Source organism: Denticeps clupeoides, chromosome 13 (genome assembly GCF_900700375.1).
Source record: "Denticeps clupeoides chromosome 13, fDenClu1.1, whole genome shotgun sequence".
NCBI lineage: Eukaryota > Metazoa > Chordata > Actinopteri > Clupeiformes > Denticipitidae > Denticeps > Denticeps clupeoides.
Genome location: NC_041719.1, coordinates 17,055,395 through 17,081,796, shown reverse-complemented (window position 1 = coordinate 17,081,796; position 26,402 = coordinate 17,055,395). Strand labels below are relative to the sequence as shown.

General features: G+C 41.0%; 1 protein-coding gene across 3 annotated transcripts in view; it reads right to left on the bottom strand.

The window, feature by feature from the left end:
* Positions 1-398: 398 nt before the first annotated feature.
* gabrg3 (gamma-aminobutyric acid type A receptor subunit gamma3) overlaps positions 399-26,402 on the bottom strand; it is an 87,069-nt gene continuing 61,065 nt past the window's right edge. For 2 of the 3 annotated variants that reach the window (XM_029001369.1, XM_029001370.1), the window contains 5 exons: positions 22,867-22,949; positions 11,788-11,925; positions 7,858-8,010; positions 3,232-3,431; positions 399-1,367 (listed from right to left, as the gene is read on the bottom strand). In XM_029001369.1, the coding sequence (XP_028857202.1) occupies positions 1,089-1,367; positions 3,232-3,431; positions 7,858-8,010; positions 11,788-11,925; positions 22,867-22,949 (853 nt within the window). In that variant the 3' untranslated portion in view covers positions 399-1,088. Of the gene's footprint in view, positions 1,368-3,231; positions 3,432-7,327; positions 7,351-7,857; positions 8,011-11,787; positions 11,926-22,866; positions 22,950-26,402 lie in introns of those variants that run through there. The other variant, XM_029001371.1, reaches the window with a different exon arrangement.

Genomic DNA, 26,402 nt, shown 5'->3' with positions numbered 1-26,402 from the left:
ATTCAGCAGGCTGGATGCAGTTAATGGTCAACTCTAAAAGCTCTGTCTGAAGTTTAGAGGGGAACATTCACCATTATGTGAGTATGGTAATCTGAGCAAATTATGGGGCTAGCGAGTCTACTGTTAATTGTGTACTTAAGGACATGCAGTGTTTAGTCTCAGCGGAATGCTTGTACATTTTCATCCTACTACACATCTTTTATCTCTTGTGTGAAATTATAGCAATAAATCTACTATTATAACTGTATAGCCTATAAATATGCAATCCAGCATATTTCAGACTGGAATTATTGTGCATTTTCAGGGATGTCAATATAAAGGTTGTATAGCATGCAGTGATGTGAACTTCAACTTGGAAATGGTTTGTGCACATGATCAACCGAGATCTTGAAGTCACCTCAGCGAAAAAAGAAACCATATTGAGTGACAATTGCAGCGCTTAGTCAAAATCTAGATATTGTCTCAATGGGTAATTTCTCAGTCTGCATCAGCCGATGTTTACCCTCTCCGAATGAAGGCACTGTGGAGCTTTTTCTGAATGTCCTTTGCACAACCAGACGCGCTGGGCTTTGACTGATGTCTGGATGACAGGCTTCCCTTTCTCGTAATGACCCGCTGAGATCGACTGGACGCTCAAAGGTCAGGGAAAGATGCTGGATGAGGCACATTTCCATTCTTTTCAGCAACTTCACCCTTTTAACCATGTGCCATCTCCTCACTCAAATCACATGCCTCTGAAAAAGAAATTATACGTGAAGAAAAAGAAGAGGGTAGATGATATTTTTTTCCTGGGTACCTGAAGAACAAAGGCAGAGATTGCTGGCACAAAATGCCACCACGCAATGGTCAGTGGACAGTACCTTTCCTGACCACATTAGACCAACCTGTTACCTTAACTTAAAGGCTCCAAAGGAACTGTGGTAGCTTGTATATGGCACTGTTTTCTGTGTCAACCCTGTGGGAGAGGTCTTTGACTGAGAGTTTTAGGATAAGGAAGGCTGCAGGCTTGTTTGGCCTCATATCGAAAGTCCTCTGTCCCCTTTTAATGACCGAGCCAAAGGTTGAGTCCTCCTCTCCGCGTAGAGTTGCTAAAGGTAGAGGTAGCCTACCCAGTATACGACATTGAACAGAAGGAAGGAGGTGGGGAAAAACACTCGGGAATAAGCATCCAATTCCAGGATGTCTATGTGAACCCGTCCTCTTCTCCATGCACCACCCTTGCACTCTTCATAACAGCAGAAAAAGCTCTGACAGTCCTTCCCATCCAGGCACTCGTACACGCAGGCATCCTCAAACTCTGACCAGTACATGGAGTTGTTGAGGGTGATCACTGCAGGAGGCGGGCCCACGTCCAGCACTGAGTAGTTCTGCAAGACAGAAAAAGGGATGCAGGGTCCAAGGGGAAGGGAGCCATGAGATGAAGCATGATTTACGATATTCGGTCATAGTCATATGTTCTTCTCTAAGACATTAGCCAATAGTCTGAAGTGTGAATTTCTACCCTCTCCTGAATGACTATGGTAATCTGACTCATCATCCTCAGAGGGCTCAGCATCGATGTTTGTCTTCTAACTATGAATTTCTCACACAATTATGGGATAACAACGTAAAATAAATTGCTATCTTAATCCCTATGGGGATGTTTTTTCGTGCAAAAATGAAAAAGTAATTATCTCTCCACAGCATGTTCTAATCAAACGTGTGATCAAGGAGAGACCATGGATATTTGACCTGCGGTTCATGAATGCAATCTGCATGCAATACACTGAATGTAATGACACCCATGGCATATTCCTAGGTCTATACCAACCCAGTTGGTTCATGACAGAGAAATATATTTTTGCTGAATGAAAGCCCAATGATAATCATTGTTCTCATTCTCTCTACCACACCTTCTTAAATAATGTTTTTATAATTATATGCCTATGTTCCTGACAGAAGAATAATTTGTTTGCTTTGTATAGCCCAGCATTTGGAGAGTAAAGCTTATCCATCCATCAGTCCATCCATTTTTTCAAATGACGTGACACTTGATTGAAGGCCCTGCAGGCGACGCGCCTGGGAATTTGGGAATAGAAAATGTTCTGTACTGACTACATCAATCCAAGGAACTTCCAAAAATGCATCCAGCTTGTTTAGATGCAAACTTCAGATGACTTCACTATGAAGGTCATATTTGTTCAGCTGTCACAGTAGAGCAGTGCACCACCCATCGAGAGCAGGCTAAATCTTCCTGAAGGTCTTTTGGAAGTAATTGAACTGATCATCCCAGGTGTGTTTCTGTGTGTAAATGCCTTCCCATTGTTCCCAGAACTGAAAGATCTTTTCGAAAAGAGGTTATGCAAGTGTGGAAGGTTATAGGCACAAAAATTCTACTGGCAAAGCAATATTGCAATTGGCAATTCAATATCCAATCTGATGTAATTTGATATTACTTTTTGCAAATATGTCAATTCAATGTGCTCATGCAATCCTTAATTAATAAAAATGTTGAATAATAAATATAATAACAAGGCAAAGTGAAATTTTTTATTACAATTTTTAAAAAATGAATTAAGGATTGCATCAGCACCTTGCACATTGAATTGACAATTGCAAAATGAATTGCCATTTAAAATGTTCTGCTTATAATATTCCATAATGCAAGATTGTAAAAAGATATAAACTGTGTTCCATTTAAATAACTTCAAAGATTTCACAGAACACAGCTATTACTGTCTCTTTCTGAATAAATACATTAGTACAACATTTATGACTGCCATCATGTTTTGGTTGCGAACTGGACTCTAGTTAACAGTTTGTATGTAGGTTGAAAAAGAACATAAACCAGTCTTAACACAAGCTAAAAAAGCTCATTTACAACCCAGCATCTGAAGGATAGAAGAGTGCAACATAAAAAAATGTGTGCCAGTGTATTGTTGGACTTTGGGGCTTAGAAACACAGCGCAACGTGACAGTGTCTTCTTATATAGAGCTGATTTTACACATTCATTCATAGTTACAGATGATTGTTTACAGCAATGAAAATACACATATGAATAAAATATTTCTTGCTTAAAACCCTTCCTCCGTATTTAATGTCAGTGATTTGAACAGCATGAAACTCCTTCAACTGCAAAGGAGCAGCTCTAACGCACACGTCTTATTAATTACGGCTTAGAACTGGGCAGTGGGTCAAATGCAGCCATGTCTACAGGGCAAGCGTCTGTTCATGAACAGCACGTGTCTCACCGATCGTTTAGTCTTGCTGCAGCCAGGTCTTCGGGCGCTGTAGGAGTAGTAGTTCAGAGTGGCGTATTCCATCAATGCCGCAAAGACGAACAGGAAGCAGACGGTGACAAAAAGGTCCATGGCGGTGACATAAGACACCCTGGGGAGCGAGGTCCTGGCGACCGTGCTCAGTGTGGTCATGGTCAACACAGTGGTGATTCCTAAAAAAAAAAAAAAAAAAAGAGAACACAGTTTGTTCTACATCTCGGTGTAACAGTTGTGTGCATTTTGAGTGAAATTACAGCTCCTTCATTCTGGTTTAAAATTCAGATGAATTCTTACTTCCAAGATGTGGATTAATTAATGGTGCATGGTGTTCAGTGTTTAGCACATTGAACTCATGGACACTGCACCAGAAGGGCCATGAGCTATGTTATATCTCCCCTCTTCTGGCAGATGTGTCACGGATTAGATTAAAGTTACATATTCCAGCAGCCCTGTGCCATGTTTCAGCTATATTAGACCGTTTGTTAGATACATGGCTCCCGTGCGTCAAATCCGATATTGTCATGCTGCCGCCTGGTCCATTTCTGTGTGCATTGTGCTTGCAATGACAGACAGAATACAGATCCATGCAGCATGTGTCACCGTGCCCAATAATAGCCTGTGTCTGTTTATGCACAGCAATCTCAGTGAGGAGCACTTCGGAGATTATGTTGTACTTGTCGTTTTAATTTCCCCACATCTTTCCTGTAGTTATTTCCAGACAGCTGAAAAATGGAATATCCCACCCACCCCCAAATGGAGTTCTTTCATTGAGAAGCACCCACCAGGAATCAGGCAGACACACAAATCCAGACTTATGATGATTATAAAGATGCCCGTGAGGGGCGTGACTCTGCCACTGTTTTCTCATGGTTTCTATGGAAACATGCGGGTCACGTCTATTTCAGGCAGGCATTTTACTCTTGGTCTCCACCGGTCACAGTAATTACCCTCACCTTTTCCCTGCCTTCTGCTGATACATGAATGTGGTTTTGGCAAAGTGGAAACATTTGAACTTTAAATATTATTCAAGAAGCATTTTTATGACATGCTGTTTAATTCGATGCGCACAAAAGATCACCTCTTACACCTCTGATTCTTTTCTTCTCTAGATTTGTTTGCAGACAACTGGAATTTGCATATATAACATATAACATGCGTGTGTAATCCATATATAAATATGCAACACCGTGGTTAGCATCAGTAGGTTAATTGACAACTCTGAATTATGCATAGGTGTGAGTGTGTGAATGAACGCTGTGTATGTGTGTATGTGTGTGAACCCCGGGATGTGCTCCGGCACCTGTGACCTGCGTGTGGAAACCGTTTATCCCTGGGCTTGTGCCTGCTTAATGCCAGAACACATAATAAAAGCAAATTCATGTGGGAAGAGCTGTTTTAGAAGGTGCAGGGATTGGTAGCCTCGCAGCATATTGATGAGCGTGACCATGGGCTTAGAACGTTCTGGCCTGGTTGACCAAGAAAAGCTTGTCTAATGCATCTTGCTTAAGATGGCAGTGGTGGCCTAGCGGGTAAGGAAGTGGACCTGTAATTGGAAGGTTGTGTGTCCAAATCACCAAGGTGCCACTGAGCAAAACACCGTCCCCACACACTGCTCCCCGGGCGCCTTTCATGGCTGCCCACTGCTCACCAAGGTTAAATGCAGAGGACACATTTCATTGTGTCACAATCTGCTGTGCTGCAGTGTTTCACAATGACAATCACTTCACTTTTGCTTTTTTAATATATATAACACTAGTATTACAGAAGTATGTAAACAGTTTGACATAAGTGCATAAAACATGTAAGATTAAAGCCCAGTGTGTGTTTACACCCTGACACCCCTGAGTCATCTCCATAATCATGATATGCACATTTTAAAGCATAAAATAATACCTGCTAGCCAAATACATAAATGAATATAAAAAAGAAACAGTTTGTTTTAGACTTTTTTATCGTTATGTTAATTAAGTTATGTCATGACAGGGCAGTTAAAGGTCCCCGGACATGAACATTCCAGTCCCACAATGAGATTTCCCCAGGACGCACCGTTTTATTTTCTGTAGCTTTAAGTGCTAATGAGGGGAGAGGCTGGACGAGGAAGAGAGTGGCCTATAGAAGTTGAGCGGGCATTTTACGTCATCAACACCATTCACCAACAACAACGTTTGGGGCAGTCAAGTGAGAGTTTTTCCTGAAAAAAAAAGAATTAATCCACTTTGGAAGCCATCACAGTTTGTGAAGTTACTTTTTTAGGGGAGGGGTGGGCAAACAAATCATGAGAAACGGGAGGTAACCATTCCCCTTATGATGACAAATTCCAGACCCGACCATCTGAACTGTCACTCTCTGAACGGTGAAGCAGAATGCACTATTGCCTTTTCTAGCCACTGCAGGACCATAGACAGACTAGGGGAACTCGGATTTATGTTAAATAATCTCACAAAGTGAAAATTTCAGAATATGGGACCTTTAAACTGTGCTTTTGTCCTGTTGGTCATTTATCATGCACCCTATTGACTCTCAGTGTCAGGATTGACTGCAGCTGGGCTCATCACCGGTGGCCAATCCTGGCGGCGCATAAAAGCCGGAGATATCCGCCCCTTTGGGAGGGACGGCATTTTCGTGGACTCTGAGCATGTTTTGTGTTTTCGAGTTCAGGCAATCGGCATACGCCTATGGGTTTGTTTTAGTTGATCCCACGTTATATCCCTTTTCGGCCACCGCGCCATTCTTTATTTGCATTTATTTATTCTTCATTTGAAATAAAACCCCTTCCCAGAATGTCCTGCCTCTGCACTTCCTTCCCCCCTCAGCAAGCGGTTGTGACACTCAGAAATGTGTCTTCTGATGGGATTGGGGCTTTGTTAAGGCTCCTCTATATGGTGCCCCCAGGAACCACATCCACATCACCTCAACCACATCTGAAACCCTAAACCATCTACAGATGATTTTTCTCCCTCCCAAACTGCACATTACAAAGTGAACATCAGTACTGCACTCTGCACTTTTTAATTGAAGTATTACACCCTGCACTTTAATCTTTAATCTCTTACTACCTCACACTAGTTTATGGTCATCATATAATTTCATATCACTACCACTACCATTATTGTCATAGCATATGATATAAAACATACACTCATTGCTGCTACTTGTCTGCCTAGTTTGTCTCGTGCACTATTTTACCTGCACTACTTTATGGGACAGTGCACAATGTCCACAACGTCAAAAATGTCATGTTTTTGTGTTGTGTTATTCCATTTGCACTGTTGTGTGTTTGTGTGTTTTGCACACTGTGAATCTCCAAATCTTTGCAATCTCATTTCTCTGTGTACTTGTAAATAGTGAAATGACAATAAAGTGGACTTTGACGTGACTTGTGTTTGCCAGACCCTTTACACTACCAGAGTTCCCCCAATCTCAGACTGCCTTTTAATGGTGAAGGAAACTGATCCTTTGCAATTTCTTTGCAATTCACAACACCTAAATTTGTACCATTTCAAGCTATTCAATTGACTTCAAATGTTTGAATTTCAATAAAATGAATTACCTCACTTTGACATTACAAAAAGGTACAAACAATGCACGTTGGCATTGGGCACTGTGAAGAGTTAAGTGGGCAAAACATGAACCACAAGCAAAAAATTAAAGCGTTTTGTGCTTATGTTGCAGTCAGTGTCACAGGGAAGGGCAACTGGAAATGGAATTGAAAATTAGCTGAAATGCATCTCAAAATATAAAAGTGAGAATCTTTTCGCCTTGTGCCTCACAGTCCCCTAACATAAACATAACTGTGGACAGACCTCAAAAGGGCCGAATCTTGCGGCGTAAAAGCTTTTGATTATTTTTAAAAATCCTGCTTAAAATATCAGATATAATCCATGTTTATTATTTAGTTCTGATAGCAATCAGTCCATCTTCTGCTCATTTAACCATTCGCAGTAACAGAGGTTTTCAACAACGGTGCCAAACCTTTTGCATACCACTGTAAAAAGGGCACTTCAGGGAATAAACAGAAATGACAAAAACAAGAAGGAAACAGACACAAAGAAAAAAACGGAAAAATTACCTTGAATGTAATGTTCCACTGGACTGCACATTAAATAATGGAGAGCAGAAATAGAAAGTGAGGACATGAGGAAAGCAAATGGGGGGGTGAAAAGAGCAAGGCTTTCTGAGGAACCTTCGCTTCAAAGCATAACTCAGAAAAAAGCAGGGAAAGAGGCAGATGATGAATATTGCAAAGTACACAGAACAACACAAGAAAACAAACTGCATGACCGTAGACATCACATTTTTTCGGTGCCTTCAGTATGCACATTTGCTTGAGCTATATCTCATTTAAAACTTTCTGTTAACATAATTGTCAATGACAAATGTGTTTGTACATTTGGATTGCATTTTTTTTGTTGAGATCTGGATGAGGTGATGACAATGACATGAAATGACAATCACTTCTGCTGAACTTCTATTGAATAAAGTGTGTTGGTGTCGGAATTAAACAAGTAATGCATATTGGCACTGACATTTCTCCTCCCACTGTCACTTCTGTGTTCATGTTGGGGCATTGATTGAGTGATAAAAATGCCAGGTTCATACCTAGTGCAGTTCTGGCTGGAGTGGCATCTTTTTTAATCCAGAATGACACCCATGAAAGGACCACGGTCAGGATGCAGGGTATATATGTCTGAATGGTGAAGTAGCCCATTCTTCGGCTCAGGTCAAAATACACCGTCATGACCACATAATCACCTGAAAAGAACACGACAGTCAGTGAGGGTTCACAACGTTCTTTTAAATGCAAATGCGCATGAGTTTATCAATAAGATAAACAAACATCCTTGACATCTGAAAAAGTCACTTTATATCACTGGTTTTATCTGCCATAATTGGTCATTTTTTTATATATACACACACACACACACACACACATATATGCATGTATATATATATTTTTACTTTCAGCATTTCCATTTGTAACAATAAGGCTTTTAAACAGTTCAGGGTTTTCTTTGTGTGCTGGCAATTGTTCTGAAAATAAATGTGTTTGATTAACTTTCAGAGTGAAATTTGGTGCATTTCATTCATTACTTTTTGATTTATCAGAGTGTTGACCTCTTTAGCCTCACTGAAGGGCTAATCCAGTGGGATGGACGGGTGAGTGCTTTCCACTATGAAAACATGTAATGTAATAAAAATATCTGTCTTTATCCAGCTTATTGAATTTTACCCACAAACATGGCCTACGAATACTCTGAATTTCCCCCCTCGGGGGAACAAATGAAAGTAGACTAGCATGTAATGCTGATACATTTGCCTGCATGAGACAGCAGTACCATCAGCAGATGAGAATAATTTTGAAATAATTTGTTTGTCTCACAGGAGGGACAACTGGACTAATCATGTTGTCCACAATCATGTCTTTTCTAAACAGAGTGGGCTTCCCAATGGTTTTGGTAGCTTTTGGACTTGTCACAGCCCAGTGATGCATAAGTCTGGTATCATTTATAAAAACACTGCCTAAATATAACATTCGCCTGGTTTCTGCAGTTATTGGAGTCTACGCCTTCCTGCCTTTAGGTGGCATTCATCCAGCTGATGTCATTTCTGGTTTCGGGACAGATCATAGGGATATATTATCTAGTATTTTTTGCTACTTGTGGGCAGCACTGAAACAGACTGAAAAAGAAGCATGAAGATGTTTTTTGAAGATGTTCAAGCTTTTTCTTCATTCAATTGTAAATTATCTTATTTGATTATTGAATTGTGGGAATTGCCTTAAAATTCATCCCAGCAACACATCACCAACAATGAGAGTGGTCTAGATTCCATGCAAAACAAAGGTGATTGTTCTGTTTACCCAATAAGTCACTCAAAGAAGCTCATGGAAGAGAACAGATGCGTTGCTTTCAAGCCTTATTTTATTGCTTTAATACTTTAGCAGGGGGTGGCAGGCAGAAACACCCCCTCCAGTAATAGCAGCCCGAGGCATTATTTGTTTTAACCTTGCTGTCACGGGGTGTCAGGATTGCCTGCAGCTGGGCTCCACACCGGAACTCAATCCTGACGCCCCATAAATGCCGGAAGTTTCCGCCCGTTCGGGGTCGCTGGCATTTTCGTGAACTCTATGCACGAACTTGACCTTGTTTAGTTTTATGTGTTTTGAGTTCTGGCAATCGCCACACGCCTACGGGTTTGTTTCAGTTCATTATTTAAGTTAAATCGTTTTCGGCCACCGCGCCGCTGTTTATTTGTATTTCTTTATTGTTTGTATTAATAAAACCCCCTTCCCAGAATGTCAAACCTCTGCGCTTCCTTCCCTCGTAAGTCCGTAGTCGTGACACGGGGGAAGGAACATACTGAGAATGGTGATTTATTAAATACAAATTAAACGCCACGAGGGCCAAAAACAGGGGCAACAAAAAGGGAAAAAACGTAAAGAGAGCCGCAGGCGTGTGTTGATTGCCAGGACTGAAAAACAACACTGCACAACAGTTGCAGGGTCCACAAAAATGTCGCAGCCGACGGTGGGCTGCTCCACAGTGCCTTTTAACTGCCTGTGACGTCCCGTGGCAGAGTATGTGTATGTTCTGTTTGTGTCTCTCGCTCTCTCTCTCTCTTTCTGTCTCTCTCTCTCTCTCTCTGTAATGTTGCAGGGTGGCTCCTCATCAGCCCATGATTGGACTCCTCCCACTTCCTGTCATGATTGGTGGGCTGTAATAGGAAGGAGGACTGACCAGTGCTGTTTTGTGTGTGTTTTGTTGTTAATAAACGTCTTTGTTTGAAATAAACGGTTAGCCATAAGTGCTATCGCATCATTTTGGAGTTCCTTTGTCCCATTTGCTATGTCCCTGACCCTAGACCAGGGACGTAACACCGCCCTCCCGATAGGTCCCAGGTGTGTCTACAGGTGCAGCCAATCCTGAGACCTGTTACCAGAGTGAAGTGAAAATGATAAGGCTGAGCTTGGGGTGGGACAAAAGTCCACAAGTTGCTCAACAGACTTTCACAAAAACAACAGAAAACCAACCTTCAATTTTGTGTTATGGCACGTCTCAGAAATTTCCACATAGTGAGCAGGGAAGCTTAATGGGCTTCTGCTATTTATTTGGGAATAATTTGGCAAGAGGATCTGCTCACCTGGAGGCCAGATGCTAAAGCCTGCTGTTTCTTGGAGACAAGTCTAGAACTCCCCCAAATAAAAAAAAAAATTCAGTGTGGGCATACTGCTCTGATTAACATCTGCTTCACTATTGTATATTCACAAAAGCTAAGTAAACGGAAGCTTCATGAGCATTTCAGATTAGAAGCAAGTCTAAGCATCAGAGCAAACATCACACAACCTTTTCATAGTGGGCATTGTTTTTTTTTTTTAATATTTTTAAAAGCTCTTATCTTTTCTCCCATTCCTCTACTGTAAGCTTTCCCAATGTTACACTAGACGCGACATCCTTTCCAGTCATCTGTTTTTCAGAGACGCTCAGAAGACGGTTTAGAGTTTGAAATGTGAGGAGCCAGCAGGGACGAATAACTCCTCTCACCCTACATACACATTCTGGATAATATTGGGGGGTTAAAACAGCATTCAGGCTGTTCTCTGTGTCTCCAGGGTGGATGACAACATTTCAGATAAGACGCAGGGTTTTTTTAGATAGAGAAACGTATTCTCATGTGGACGAGACCTTAGAGGAATATGAAACCTTACCGGGGTCTTCTCTGTTGAATATGTGCTGCTGCACGTCTAATTGATGGCAAACAAAACTTGACCTGCATTTCTACACCTTATTATTGCTTCAGCTCAGACGCACTCTGGCAGTGCAGAGGTGCTTACTGTGCATTTTTCCATGAGCTGTTTCATCTTTCTCCTTTTACTTGCACCCTGCATCTGAAACTCACCCAGAACGCCCACAGTAGCGCCGATGCTCACGGACTGGCACAAAAAAAAAAAAAAAGATTCCGTGCACGACTCAGAGTCTTAATAAAAAAATAATGGGCTCTTCAGTCAACAGACTCAGCTAGCAGATGGTTTGCCACTATGTAAGATCACTGGCTGGTTGCCACTTCCGTGTGACAGGCCTAGTTTGTAACCCGTCAGTTTTGCATGCTGTACTCGCCTGTGCTGCCTTGCCTGAGCCATCTTGGCCGGCATCTGCTCATAGCAGATCACTTTGCATTTTTTAAAGAGACTGTTGTTTTTTCCAGCGTGTCCAGAAATCAATGCGTTTTGTAATGGAAGTCATTTTTCTCTCACTGCAGCAGTTCAAAATTAGCAGACACCCATCTGTAATCCTTCGTCGTGTGAAAAATGTTCTTTTGACCATGTCCACGGAGTTACTAAGCTCAGAGAAAGTCATATCGTCGCCACTTCATCATGTAATGCTCAGCTGAAAATTTCACAGCCTCAGCCTCACAGCCTAAACTAAATGAATAAATACAGGAAGCAGAATAATAAAAAAAAGACACTTTAACAGAGATCCATCATTATTCCCATTATAACCAGTTTTTAACATAAGATGACATCCTGAATACCTGCTGAAGTCTTTATTATGTCGGTGGTATTCCTCAAGCCCATGAAATCAAACTGATAGAGTCGCCACGACTTCTGGTCAGCGGCCTCCACCGAATTCTTCCTCCACTTGTAAATCATCTCGTCGCGCGGGTATCCATCTGTAATTACAAAAGAGTGACTCCAGTGGCATGTAGCAGTGATGGATTCTCCCTGGTAAGCAGAACTCAGGACAAATGGGACAACATTTGTCTTCGGCTGGGAGCTGGATAATAAAAAGCTGACCCTGAATGAAGACCGAGCTAAAGAAGGGTGGCAGGGATGGGGCGTTGGAGTAAATGAAAGGCTTGGTTCAATATCATTCTGAATCTATCTTGATGTTGAGGCTGACCTTCAGGTGCGTGTCATGCTTGGACAGGCAAAAATGTACAAAGGAAGCCAGGGAAGGTTTTTTTCAGTGTGAGCCGCGGCAGCCCGAGATTCTAATCTGAAATCGATTCTCATTGTTGCTTTAGCATAGTATATTTATATATTTCATAAAGTCGCCTCTGGATGTTACATTTCATGCTCAGGTTCACTTCATTGGTGAAATGCAGACTCCAAAAGAATTAACCATGCAACATAATGCCATTTCTGTTCGGATGACTTTTTAAAGTCATAAATATTACAGGGTAATTAAAATTCTTGACAAATGTGCATTAATCCTATTGACTGAAAAGTAAATGGTAATTATGCCTAATAGCCGTCTGAGGTAAGTGGCATTCAATTAACTGTGCAAACACATTAACTGAGGGGAAAGAAGCTCGTTCTTAATTACTAACAGTTCTCAAATATTTCTGATGAATTACAAGCCATTAGCATTCCCCATGTATGTTTTATTTTTCACAATAAAGCCTTTTTAGACACTGTGTTTAGTGCCAATAAGGAATATTTAAATTTATGGAATGTGATCCACTTAATTGGACCAATAGTTTGCTTTCTATTATGTGATCTTATTCTTTTTGACTTCAGTTGCACTTTCAATAATGGAAAAAAAAGCCATTAGACAGTGCATCCAATGTTCAGCCTGTAGTCATAACCGACACTTGATGAAGGGGGTGTGGTTTCATCAGACACACCCACAAAGAATGCGGCTCCTTGTTTAACCATTTTATCCTATTTTTTAATATTCCTTTCAGTGTGTCTTTTCTGCTTTACACAGTCTTTGAACAATTGTATTTCAAGTGAAGCTTTTTAATCTCTTCCAGGGACAAACACACAAAGAGGGGGAATTTACCAGCCTGCTTTTCCAACTAACTTTACATTGATGTTGTGATCAAAGCATCAATGCTTGGGTTAGCTGTTGCAATCAATGGAACCTAATTGCTCAACAATTTACCCACCTACACAGCTGCAGGATCAATTCACGGTGACAAATCTAGCCCTGGCTACACATTACATTAAAGAGCTGCATTGTAAACATGCTGGTCGACTATTAACCCCCAGCCCTCAAATTACACTTAGCAGTTGTTCCAACACAACTTTTTTTTAAAAAAATTGGCACCAGAGAAATATTAAGAGCAGAAGTAAGTAATATGCGAATTAATTTTCATACTTTGAGTCTCAGGAGGCTCGGCTTTGCACAATTTTACTTGCAGTGTGTTTCTTACTCACTCTCTCCGTTTGTCTCTCAGCTGCACACGCCCTCCTAAACTGCACACTGCTGTTGGTCACTCCCATTCAAAATACATTTTCATTAGCAGGGGTAAATACTCATCACCATGGGGGCAAACAAGGGTGAAAAGCAGGGTCGGATGGCTGGCAGCGGGCGGCCATTGCCCTGAGGCACGCAACCAGTGGCCGGAGCAAAAAAAACAGCCGTCTGATTTAAAGCTTAATAGCCCGTGCTGTCCTATCATGGCAAATCACTTTGCAATTCTGATCATTCATCTCAGAGAGCCCATTATTAGGTCCTGGAAGATAAAACGTGTGCCGTGCATCTTTTTGTTGTCACGTGTTGTGTTCTCCCACTTTACGTTGGCGCTATCAGGGAGCTGAGCCGATCCTGTTGAGGGATTTCTACGTCTTTACCAGACCTCCAGCACCATACTGGAAGCATAAGAACGATGATCACTAGATGAATAATTCATATTTAGGCTTGGAAGGACCCATTATACTTTAGTCTGCAGTATGCCACAAGAGAGGAGGTGAAAATGGTGCGTGTAAAAGCTTAAACCTCCCAATCACATACACTGCTGATGCCCTAATGGGCAAAAAAAAAACTTGTCACAATAGTGAACGTTCTGTGCCGCCTGCATGACATTTATATTAAGAGCAAACAAAGGCTCCACATAAATGGTTAAGTTTCATGGGTTGTAGTAGTCTAGTGAGTAACACACTTGCCTATGAACCAGAAGACCCAGATTCAAATCCCACTTACTACCATTGTGTCCCTGAGCAAGACACTTAACCCTAAGTTGCTCCAGGGGAGGACTGTCCCTGTAACTACTGATTGTAAGTTGCTCTGGATAAGGGCGTCTGATAAATGCTGTAAATGTAAATGTAAAAAAATGTAAAGTTTAAACGCTGGTATACAGGACTGCCAGGTCACCACCTCCTCGCTGACACATGTTCTCCTCATACCAAGATGCATGAAACAGATGCATGAAACAGAGGTCTGTGTTTCTAAAGATGAAACACAGACCCCTGTTTCATGCATATGTTTCACAGAACACGGAGTTGACAGACAGGTGTTCATGGGGCAGTGAAAATCACTGTTTTATTTCAGATATACAGTAAAACGTATTCCTTCCATTTATTTATCTGCACCAAAGTTCAGCGCTGCGGAAAGTCTTTTCAAAGAGGAAATTCCAGCTTATGCAGGCAATATGGAAATCCCACAATCTAAACAAATCACCCGGTATCACGGGACACTGGCCAAAGCACGCAGGGCAAGCACTGACGGGGAAAAAGCTGCAAAAACAGAGCAGTTGAGCAATGAGGTGGTACTAAACCATACTGAAATGATCAGAACACATGATATGAGACTTGGTTTAATTTGGAGATCCTTTACTTTTCAATGTACCATAAGGGAGGTGTCTTCTGAGAGTTGGGAGAACGGCAAAAACATTGCCAAAAACACGGGTCAAAGGAGTGATTAAAGAAAAATTTGCCTCTGTTGAAAACTGTCCCATCATCATTCTGATCAAGTCCTCTTGTGACCGAACCTCAGTGCTCAGCACCACGGACAGTTCCTCTTTTATTTAGTAGCCGCGATTTATTAATAGATGAGATGAATGGCTGTTCCCACTGACGAAAGGAGGTAGTAAATATTTATATATGCAGCTGAACTGAGAAAACTGGGTCAATTAAATGTTGCCAATGCTGCGGTGGTGGTAGTTTCGTAGACCCTAGTATGAACCAGACAACCACAAAGTTGCAGGTTTAAGTTACACTTGCTACAATTGTTAAACGTCTTGTTGAACATTTCCCAAGACATTTAACACTGAGTTGCATCAGGGTTACTGCTGATTGTAAGTCGCTCTGGAAAAGTTTATCTGTCCACAAAAGAATTCAGCCAAATATTTTTGTGTGGGGCCGATACCTTGATCAAGGGGACCTCTGTGGCACCTGGCCAGTTCGGGATTTGAACCCATGACCTTTTGATTATGAGTCCGCTAGGGCACCACTGCCCATACAAACACACACATATATAATTAAAACATTTATACCTCACTTTTGTGTAAAGGGAACAGTCGATGAAAAGCAAAAATCCATGTGATAAAGTGAAGTGGTTGTCACTTGTGATACACAGCAGCACACAGTGAAATTTGTCCTCTGCATTTAACCCATCACCCTGAGTGAGCAGTGGGCAGCCATGACAGGCGCCCGGGGAGCAGTGTGTGGGGACGGTGCTTTGCTCAGTGGCAACTTGGCGGATCGGGATTCAAACCGGCAACCTTCTGATTACGGGGCCGCTTCCTTAACCGCTAGGCCACCACTGCCCCCATGTGCTGATGTTGTACAGGCCTGACATATGCTGCCTCAATTATAGATGCACAACCCCCACCTCTGGACATCGGGCCCTCAAATAACCTTCATGGAGTCTGTTTCAGACACATGCACATTTGTGGCCTGCTGGAGGTAATTTTGCAGTGCTCCTCCTGTTCCCCCTGTTCCAAAGGCGTAGGTAGCGGTCCTGCTGCTGGGTTGTTGTCCTCCTACGGCCTCCTCCACGTCTCCTGATGTACTGGACTGTCTCCTGGTAGCGCCTTCATGCTCTGGACACTACGCTGACAGACACAGCAAAAATTCTTGCCACAGTTCACATTGATGTGCCATCCTGGATGAGCTGCACTACCTGAGCCATTTGTGTGCACATTTGCAGAACATTGATTGCCAAGTGTGGCTGACTTTGAGTAACTTTGTGGTGTTTAAGTTTTTTGAGCAGTGTATATTTCATGCACTACCATTTCTTGACTAATAATGGCTCCCTGCTTCCTTACAGTCCTAATTCTATTAGTCTCAGTGCACTAAAACGCAAAGTGCTTTCACATATCCACTGGCAAGACTTTTCTCACCTATGTGAGAAGTGAGAAATAATTAGTGGGTAAATGGTTGCAGAATCACTCATTATTAATTAAAGGCAGTCTCACACTTACAGCCTCAGAAAGAAGAGATGTTCTCGGCCTCCTGTCAAATTATGAGTCATTAAAAAAATTGACTGAATTGAAATTTCAATGACATTTTAAAATAATACAGCTAGCTGGAAATTTTAGCCAATTAAATAGCGTTAATTACAAAAGTGTTCATTTAAAATCCATATTTATTTTTTTATATTTACATATACAAATGTAAAACTATAATAACCTACTTGATGGAGACGTAAAGATTAAGAAATCTTAAAATACAGGCTGTGCAAAATTTCATAAACGTTCTACCGAGACAATGGGGAAATCATATGCAGGTTATTCCAAGTCGTCACATCATCTTTTAGCGTTTATAGATATTAATGCACTGTTGCATAAAGCCAGGTCTGTGAATTAGCATGGATATTAAAGAGGCAAAGAGCTCCAGAAAAAAAATCAGAAAAATGGGTTTTTGTGACAGAAAATCGGGGACAAATGTTGCACATTTAGAGCTCTGAACATGCTGTAGGTGCCATATTTCTCAGAAGATCTTTAATTTACGAAAATGAGTCAGAGCCAAAGATCCAGTCTTAATAGCCTAATACACACAACTGGATCATTACCTGATGAACATCCAGAATGACCACAGAAATTACTCAATGTGTCACGGTGAGAGTGCAGACTGCGTTGGAGAGAATTCATGGCCATCCAGAGCTGGGTAAAAGGGCTTTGATGGAGATGTTGATGTTGTTCCCAGGTTAGCGCTTCTGCTCAGCTGGGTCAAAGCAATTCCCACAGCTAATGGTACCGAGGTGGCATGCAGGTTACACATGGCTCGAGAGGCTACTTTACTCATAATTCCGTCCGGAGCCAATCAAGAATAGGAGATAAATCTTTCAGAAATGAGTTCTGGCTTTGGAGAAATGTTTGAGGGCCCGGAGAGTAAGATTGTCTGGGGGGGGTGAGAAGAATATGAATGTGGAGCCTCCTGCTGTCTCTCTCTCTTCCTTTCTGTGAGCTCCTGTATAAAGTAAGCCCCAGACCCAGGGCTGGTCAGGTTCGGGCGTAGGCACCGAGGGAAGGAGGACCGTCTGAATTGCAACTTGGCCTTGATAGATCTGCAGGGGGCGGGTGGGGGGCAAGGCAGGTCAGTATGATTGCAGTGCACTGGGGGGTCTGACTCATGTAAACAGTCCCTGGAACACTTCTCGGCAGGGTGGGCTGGTGTGGTGTCCACAAACACAGGCAAACTGCTGAGTGAACCGTAAAAGATGTCTGGCTGTTGAAGAAACTTCACAGAGACTAGAGACTTCACAGAATATGAAATATATGTTTTTACCTTCGATGGCCAATAACACTTAAATGACAGCAACACTTCAATTACATTAGATAAAATGTGTTGAGTAAACTGGCCTTCATTGTTAAAGACGATTCATTACTTCTTCGTACAGTGATCCCAGTCCCCTGACTACTCAGGTGGGTGTTCCAGTCGGCCCCCAATTTGTTTTTAGTATGGTATCTGTGCATATGATGTAAGTCATGAAAGCCATGACAGGTGCCCGGGGAGGGACGGTGCTTTGCTCAGTGGCACCTTGGCGGCTCAGGATTCGTACCGGCAACCTTTCGATTATGGGTCTACTTCCTTAGCCGCTAGGCCACCACTGCCCAACATAATATTATTGCGATATTTTACTTCATGGTCATTATGTTTACCCAACACAGATTATATCAGAGGTCTGACATTCCAGCAGTTTCTCTTCCAAAAAGACCTATATGGTTGTTTGGAGGGCTGCAGTGATGATTGACTTTCTACAACTTTCTCCCATCTCCCTTTCTCTGCATCTTAGCACAGTGATCCTTGGGTTCTTCATTACCTCTTCTCCCCCAATAGCTCAGTTTGAAAGACATTTCATCCCAAATGTCTTCCATTTAATGATTATGGAGGCCATTGTGCTTTTAGGAACTTTAAGTGCAGCAGAATTTTTTTGTAACCTTGGCCAGATCTGTGCCTTGTCACAATTCTGTCTCTGAGCTCTTGTTTTTTTTATTTTGACCTCATGATCCTCATTTGCTCTGACCTGCATTGTGAGCTGTAAGGTCTTATATAGAGAGGGGTGTGGCTTTCTAATCAAGTCCAATCAGTATAATCAAACACAACTGGACTCAAACAAAGGTGTAGAACATCTCAAGGACGATCAGAAGAAATGGACAGAACCAGAGTTAAATATATGAGTGTCACAGCAAAGGGTCTGAATACTTAGGACCATGTGATATTTCAGTTTTTCTTTGTTAATAAATCTGCACACCTGAAATATATTTATGATTTAAAAATAACCCATACTCTATTTAAAGACTGTTTACATGTCCAATTAAATTAATTTTATTTAACCATTCATTGGTGAACGTGACAATGCTGTAAAATACATCTTGCAACAAACAACTAATTTGGAAAATGCAGGGACCTTGGTCATGGAGATTACTGAAGTGGACTCTCTCTCATGATTTTGCTCTAAGTTGCTCCAGGGGGACTGTCCCTGTAACTACTGATTGTAAGTCTCTCTGGATAAGGGCGTCTGATAAATGCTGCAAATGTAATGTTTCCTTCCCCCATGCACCCAGACAAAATGTTCTACAAAACTTAGACGTAATGCAAATTCAGCAACAATTAAACAACTACACCCTGTGCAAAATCCAGATTTAATGTCAATTAGCTGAATTTAAACAGCCCTACCAAGAATATATAAAGCAAAGATTGTTTCTACACACTCATGTAATGCCAGGACCATGTGGGTTCAGGACAGAAAATGCTGTCCTGCCTGGCATGTGATTAATCTTTGTATTTGCCTCCTGAACTAGTGACTATTTCGGCTACCCTGTATAACTAATTCATGAATCACATGTTGCATGAACAGAAGGCTGCAGTGATGGGAAATCCTCACCCTGGAGCTTTCCAGAAAGGTCATGTGTGCCAAGTTTTTGGAGGTTTGTTGTCCACCAGAGCAGACATGCTTTTAATCGCAGTGTCCCCAGGAGGTGTTTGAGGGACCTCGATGCAGCACGAGGAGACAGGCTGTGAATATGAATTTAGTGCATAATGTTCAGCTTTCTTTCAGTCATCTGCAAATCACCGGAGAGCTCATCTGTGGGCGAACTGTGGGCCGTACTCATTAAAATGCAGCCTGTTCAGTCTCTCTGGCAGGGGAATACCTACATTTCAGGTGTCAGCTCTTATATATGAGTGCACCTCAACTCCCTTTAGGTTATCAGCAAGATCTTGCACATAAGTACATTCGAATTGGCATGTTTCTCAGTAGCGATGGTGTTTGCCAGTGTACTTTTGGAGATGATGATTCTCCTCTGGGTGCGAAATAGTAAAATCATTCTTCGGAAAATCATCCCCTTTGGCACCGAGAGATGTTTACAACAATGAATTATGCAAGAATGGAATTCTGAGACCTGAAACTCAATGTGTGTGCAGTCAGATGTCATGTCACTGATGTTTACTTCCACTCAAAATTTGGTCTGAAATAGAGTGAAAGAATGATCTCTTCTGGAATGCGAATGACGAAAATGTGCTCTATAATAATGTCGTAATCTGTAGCGGACCAGGTCAAAAAACCATGAACTAAACATATTTCTCCAGTACTGATAATGTGTCATCTTCTCAATGCTTCAATAGTCTTTAATAAAGATTTAGCCCCAGGGGTCATTTACCATCAGGTTTGTGTCATAGCTACTAGAAATTCCTCCAGAGATGCATAAACCAATACACCATGTGTCTGTTGGCTTTGGTCAATGGCAAATGTGAAATTGGTATTCTGTTTTTTTCCCCACTAAATTATAACATTTGGTGATTGCATGGACAACGTCTATATCGTGAATTATATTTTGGAGGCCACCATAACCTTTAGCTGTTCAGGCTGACACTACACCTCTTTTCTAAAAAAAAAAAAAGAGCCTGTATTATTTACTGATGTTATCTAAACTGACACACCCTTATCTTCACATAGGTGTGCATATGTGTTCCAACATTTTTCACACATAATTCATATGAATAATAATTTTCACAGCATTTCAGTTGAATGTGATTCAAATAGTTCAGCATAGTCAGAGAGCATAAGATCTTTCCTCAAAAATGAACAAACCTCCTCAGCTACCTGTTCCATAGAACTTTAGATAGATTCACTACACCTTTCTACTGGTTACTCAGTGCTTGTTGGAAGTTGGAAGTGGCCAAAAGAATTGAAGTGTTTAAATGTCTTTAAATCTCTTAATTTCTTTTTTTTGGATCAGTATATGCATCCATGTTTGATACTCTGTCCCCTTCCCAGCTGCTTCAAGATGATTTAAGAGATATGCAACAGACTGAATCTGTTCAGCAAAATATTCTTCTTATTGGCAGGAAAAACTAAGAAAATACTTTGTGAAGTTGACTAATAATAAAAGCATAGCTGTGAGTCAAGGTTTCTCATGAGTTGTTCCAAAAAAAACATTTTGCCAATTCACTCACAGGCACTTGCAACATAACAAACCCACAAGGACAGTTGCCATCATATTGAGATGGTTGAAGGACCAAAAAAAGGTTTCTGCCAGTACTCTTTATTTATAGAAGGGGGAGAGGAAACAAATCACTGTAGAACTGACAGTGGAGGAAATAATTATTTGACCCCTTGCTGATTTTGTAAGTTTGTCAAATGACAAATAAATGGAAAGTCTCAGAACAGTATCATTTTAATGGTAAGTTTATTTTAACAGTGACAGATAGCACATCAAAAGGAAAAATAACTTTTGCATTTCATTGAGTGAAATAACTGCATTTCATTGAGTGAAATAAGTATTTGAACCCCTACCATTAAGAGTTCTGGCTACCACAGAGTGGTTAGACACTCCTACTCAATTAGACACCCTCATTAATGTCACATGTCTTAACTAGTCACCTGTATAAAAGACACCTGTCCACAGAATCAATCAATCAGGCAGACTCCAAACTCTCCAACATGGGAAAGACCAAAGAGTTGTCCAAGGATGTCAGAGACAAAATTGTAGACCTGCACAAGGCTGGAATGGGATACAACTGTTGCTGCAACTGTTCGAAAATGGAAGGAGCACAAAATGACCATCAATCGACCTCGGTCTGGGGTTCCACGCAAGATCTCACCTCGTGGGGTCTCAATGATTCTGAGAAATCATCCTAGAACTACACGGGAGGAGTTGGTTAATGACCTCAAAGTAGCTGGGACCACAGTCACCAAGAAAACCATTGGAAACACATTACACCGCAATGGATTAAAATCCTGCAGTGCTCGCAAGGTCCCCCTGCTCAAGAAGGCACATGTGCAGGCCTGTCTGAAGTTTGCCAATGAACACCTGAATGATTCAGAGAGTGACTGGGAGAAGGTGCTGTGGTCAGATGAGACCAAAATTGAGCTCTTTGGCATTAACTCAACTCGCTGTGTTTGGAGGAAGAAAAATGCTGCCTATGACCCCCAAAACAACGTCCCCACTGTCAAGCATGGAGGTGGAAACATTTTGCTTTGGGGGTGTTTTTCTGCTAAGGGCACAGGACAACTTCACCGCATCAACGGGAAAATGGACGGAGCCATGTATCGTAAAATCCTGAGCGACAAGGAAATTGAAAATGGGTCATGGATGGGTGTTCCAGCACGACAATGACCCAAAACATACAGCAAAGGCAACAAAGGAGTGGCTCAAGCACATTAAGGTCATGGAGTGGCCTAGTCAGTCTCCTGACCATAATCCAATAGAAAACCTATAGAGGGAGCTGAAGCTCAAAGTTGCACAGAGACAGCCTCAGAACCTTAGTGATTTAGAGATGATCTGCAAAGAGGAGTGGACCAAAATTCCTCCTAAAATGTGTGCAAACTTGGTCATCAACTACACGAAACGTTTGACCTCTGTGCTTGCAAACAAGGGTTTTCTCACTAAGTATTACGTTTTTTTGTTAGAGGGTTCAAATACATATTTCACTCAATGAAATGCAAATCAGTCTATCTTTTATTTAAAGTTATTTTTTCAATTTTCCTTTTTATGTGCTATCTGTCACTATTAAAATAAACCTACCATTAAAATGATACTGTTCTGAGACTTTTCATTTCTTTGTCATTGGACGAACTTACAAAATCAGCGAGGGGTCAAATAATTATTTCCTCCACTGTATAACCTGTACAAGTAAATTGAAGGGCTCTGGTCCTGGTACATTTTCTCCTAACATATTACAATTGTACAGGTTGTAGATCACCATAAAGGTTGGAAAAGTTTTGTAATTGTTTATTGTTGTCTCATCACAAAAACCTGACATTTTACAAGGGGTATATACACCTTTGGTCTTAAAAGTTACTTACTGAATGCAAAAAAATGTATTTTTGCCAGAATGCTGTGATTTATTTTGTCCAGTGCATCAGGCCAGCATGAAGAAGGTTAGCACTCTGCACTCTGGCATCTGACATGAGAAAAGAGGACAGTGACAGTACTCACAGCTGGAGAAGATGAGGGGACAGGAGTGCTCATCCATGGGAAAGTTGTGCAGTTGGAGTTGGCATTCAGCATTAATGGTAAGCCTGCAAAGGACAAGATTTTTTTAAAAGAAGGGACAAATCTGTCCACTACAGATTTTAATAACCAGATCTCAACAAGCTAAAAAGCTTAAGATTTTAAAATGATGAATCCTGACATACACAAAATTAATTCACAATAAAATTACACTACACAGAACTTTTGATTGTCATGAAATAATGTTACAGGTCTGCATTTAGCTCCACAGAAGTGTATTTTAACATCAATATCAAGGCAGTGGTTGGCCTAGCTGGTATGGAAACAGACCCGTAATCGTGTACACTTTTAATGATAAAGGTGCTGTTATGTTGTGACAATGTAATGTTGATCACCATTCAGTTGAAAATGCCCCTTAATTTCATGTATGAAATGCCTTGTTTTAAGCGTGTCCTTCTGTGAAAATGGATTGTGATGACCCTCAAGGTATCCTCAAAATATATGTGAAATATACTGTTCCCTGTATTCAGCACAACAAATAAATAAAATAAATATAATAACTAAATAAAAACAATAGGAAGATGAAATAAATCAATTCTTCAAACAAATCTATGGTGTTTTTATATCTTTATGTCAGTTTGTTTGTCATGTATTGAAGGTTTTTATTGACAATTACATCAAGTTTTGTGTCAATATTTGCCCTTTTTTCAAGACCTCTGCAATTCACCCTGGCATGCTGTCAATCAACTTCTGGGCCAAATCCTGACAGACGACAATCCATTCTGTCATAAGGAATCCTTGAGGATTGTCACTTTGTACTTATGGCACGGTGCTCCTCATGCTGGAAAAAGCATTGTTCACCAAACTGTTCTTGGATGGTTGGCCCTTCTTGCAGTGGAAATGTTGATTGACTTGGGGGGGATTGACTTACATTTTCATGGCAAAGAGGGAGTTTGCTATTCATCTGATCGCTCTTCATAACACTCTGAAGTTAATTCAAATTGGCAAAATAAAAACGGAAGCAGCAAACCAGCATTCTCAAACCATTCATTCTCAAAACCTTTGGCCATGACTGTGTGTGTCTTGGACGACTTTCAGACTTTCAAACAGCCTAAGCCGCTGGTTTATTTTGAGACTGTTTATTTACATTTACATTTACAGACGCCCTTATCCAGAGCGACTTACAATCAGTAGTTACAGGGAGAGTCCCCCTGGAGCAACTTAGGGTTAAGTGTCTTGCTCAGGGACACAATGGTAGTAAGTGGGATTCGAACCTGGGTCTTCTGGTTCATAGGCGAGTGTGTTACCCATTAGGCTACTACCACCATACATTCATGCAAGAAATTAAATATGCTGTTGTCTTTTCAGGACATGAAAAAAAGAGCTTTCGTAACTTTCGTCAGCATTGTTGTGTGGGATGCTCTCATGCAGCCTATCCGCAAAGTGCAGTCAGCCACACACTTCAAGCGGGTGTGTTACTGGATTTCATGAAATGATTTACTTTGTGGTACAGATGTAATCATTTGAAACCCTGTATACCTCAGTGATGTGTGTGGACACAACAGAATATTACAAATATATTCGGATATAAAAAAACCCCCAAGAGAACCAAGATGGCGGCGCAGCAGTAGTTTACAGCCAATCTGGTTCCACAATGGTGCTTTTTTGTACTTTACTGTTTTTCAGTGTGTCGGAAAAAAAAGCTGTGCCCGAGAAACCAAAAGTGCGGGAAATGGGCGGAAGTCCGTGGCTAATTCTAGTCCGTGGGCTAATTGTAGGCGGCCGGCTCTCCTGTCCAACCTATTATCTAACGCCGGTTCCCTGGACAAAAAACTGGACTACATCAAACCAAGTTCCGGACTCGCCATTCAGCTACACGGGCTTCCTGTGGTTCGTGCCATCAGGAATGCAGCGCTGTGCGGTAAGATTGTGTGTTTACATCCCCACGGAATGGTGTCAGTGCTAGTCTCTAGCTACTGTTCATCACTGGTTGAGTTGACTGTTAGATGCAGACCTTTTTATTTCCCACAGGAATTCACCTCGGTTTTCGTGATAGGAGCGTACATTCCACCCAGCTTTAATGCGAAAGAATCACTCTACGTGCTGTACGAAGCTATTAGCGATCTGAGGAATTCACACCCGATGGACTGTTCGTTGTTGCCGGATATTTTAATCATGCAAATCTCTACTCAGTTCTCTCTAAATTCTATCAACATGTCGACATGTCGACAAGAGGGAAAAATGTGATGGATCTTGTGTACACAAATATCGCCAATGCATACCAGGCGGAGCCCGCCCCAATCTCGACCAATCAGACCACATTCCTGTTATGCAAATGTCAGTTCTGAAGCAGGTGAGAACCTGGCCAGTAGGAGCCATTTTTACTCTTTAAGACTGTTTTGAGTGCACTGACTGGCAAATGTTTTCCATTCAATTTTACATGATGGCTGGTTTATGGCCAGTGTTTATCGCCATGGGGTCAGTCAAGTGGGTCAGCATCATTTCAGGTTGAAATTAACCTGTGCAAGTTTGTCACCAGGTGTCACAAATGCACTGTTAAACGGTCCTCAAGACTAACAGGTAAGGGTGTGTTTTTTGTAATCGGTAGGACTGCCTATTTACCTCACTCCCAGTCCTGTATTACTGGTTTATACATGAATTAGGCTGTGTGTTTGTTTCTTTTAAAGAAATAAAAACTATACTAAAATGTATTTTGAATTTCATTGATGAAAAATGAGATGAAACATTATTTTCACTTCATTATTTTCATTATTAGGCAGTATTTCTGTTTCCTGTGTCTCCCATCCAGTCACCAGCGTTGGGAAGGTTACTTTTAAAATGTATTCCACTATGGATTACAGAATACACGCCCCAAAATGTAGTTTGTAATGTATTCTATTAAGTTAGTCAATGTGAATACTTTGGATTACTTAATATATTGTAATGTACATGAATGTAGCAATCACAGATAATAAAAAGTCCTGTTTTTCCATAACTACTTCTTTATTTATAAAGCTGAAAAGTGGAAGAGTATTAGACAAACATAAAATAAGCCATTGAAAAGTATTTACTATTATGGTCACCAACATATTCCATCACTTAGTTAAAATAAAAAAGTAGCCTTTTTTCTCATAAACAGGCACATTTTAAGGAAAAACAATCAGCATTTTCAATGACCCTCAAAAAAGGTAATATATAAAACAATTATACTTTTTTGGCATTTACTGTCAATATTATTCTTCCACAAATAATTTCAAAATACTAAAGATCCTTCAATACAAATCAGATATTTTAAACTTGATGTGACAATGACAAAATGCACTTTAAACCTTGCCACCAATTTTGCCAATTTTTAACACAAGACAATATATGTTTTAATGCAACTCAGCAACATTACTTCATGGCCATTTAACAAAGGCATGCAGCAAGAACCATCTAAGGTGTCAGTGCTGGTTGGTTGAAAAACTTAAATCCCTCCAAAATTCAATAATTGACATAAGCATATCTAAATTTACAAAATA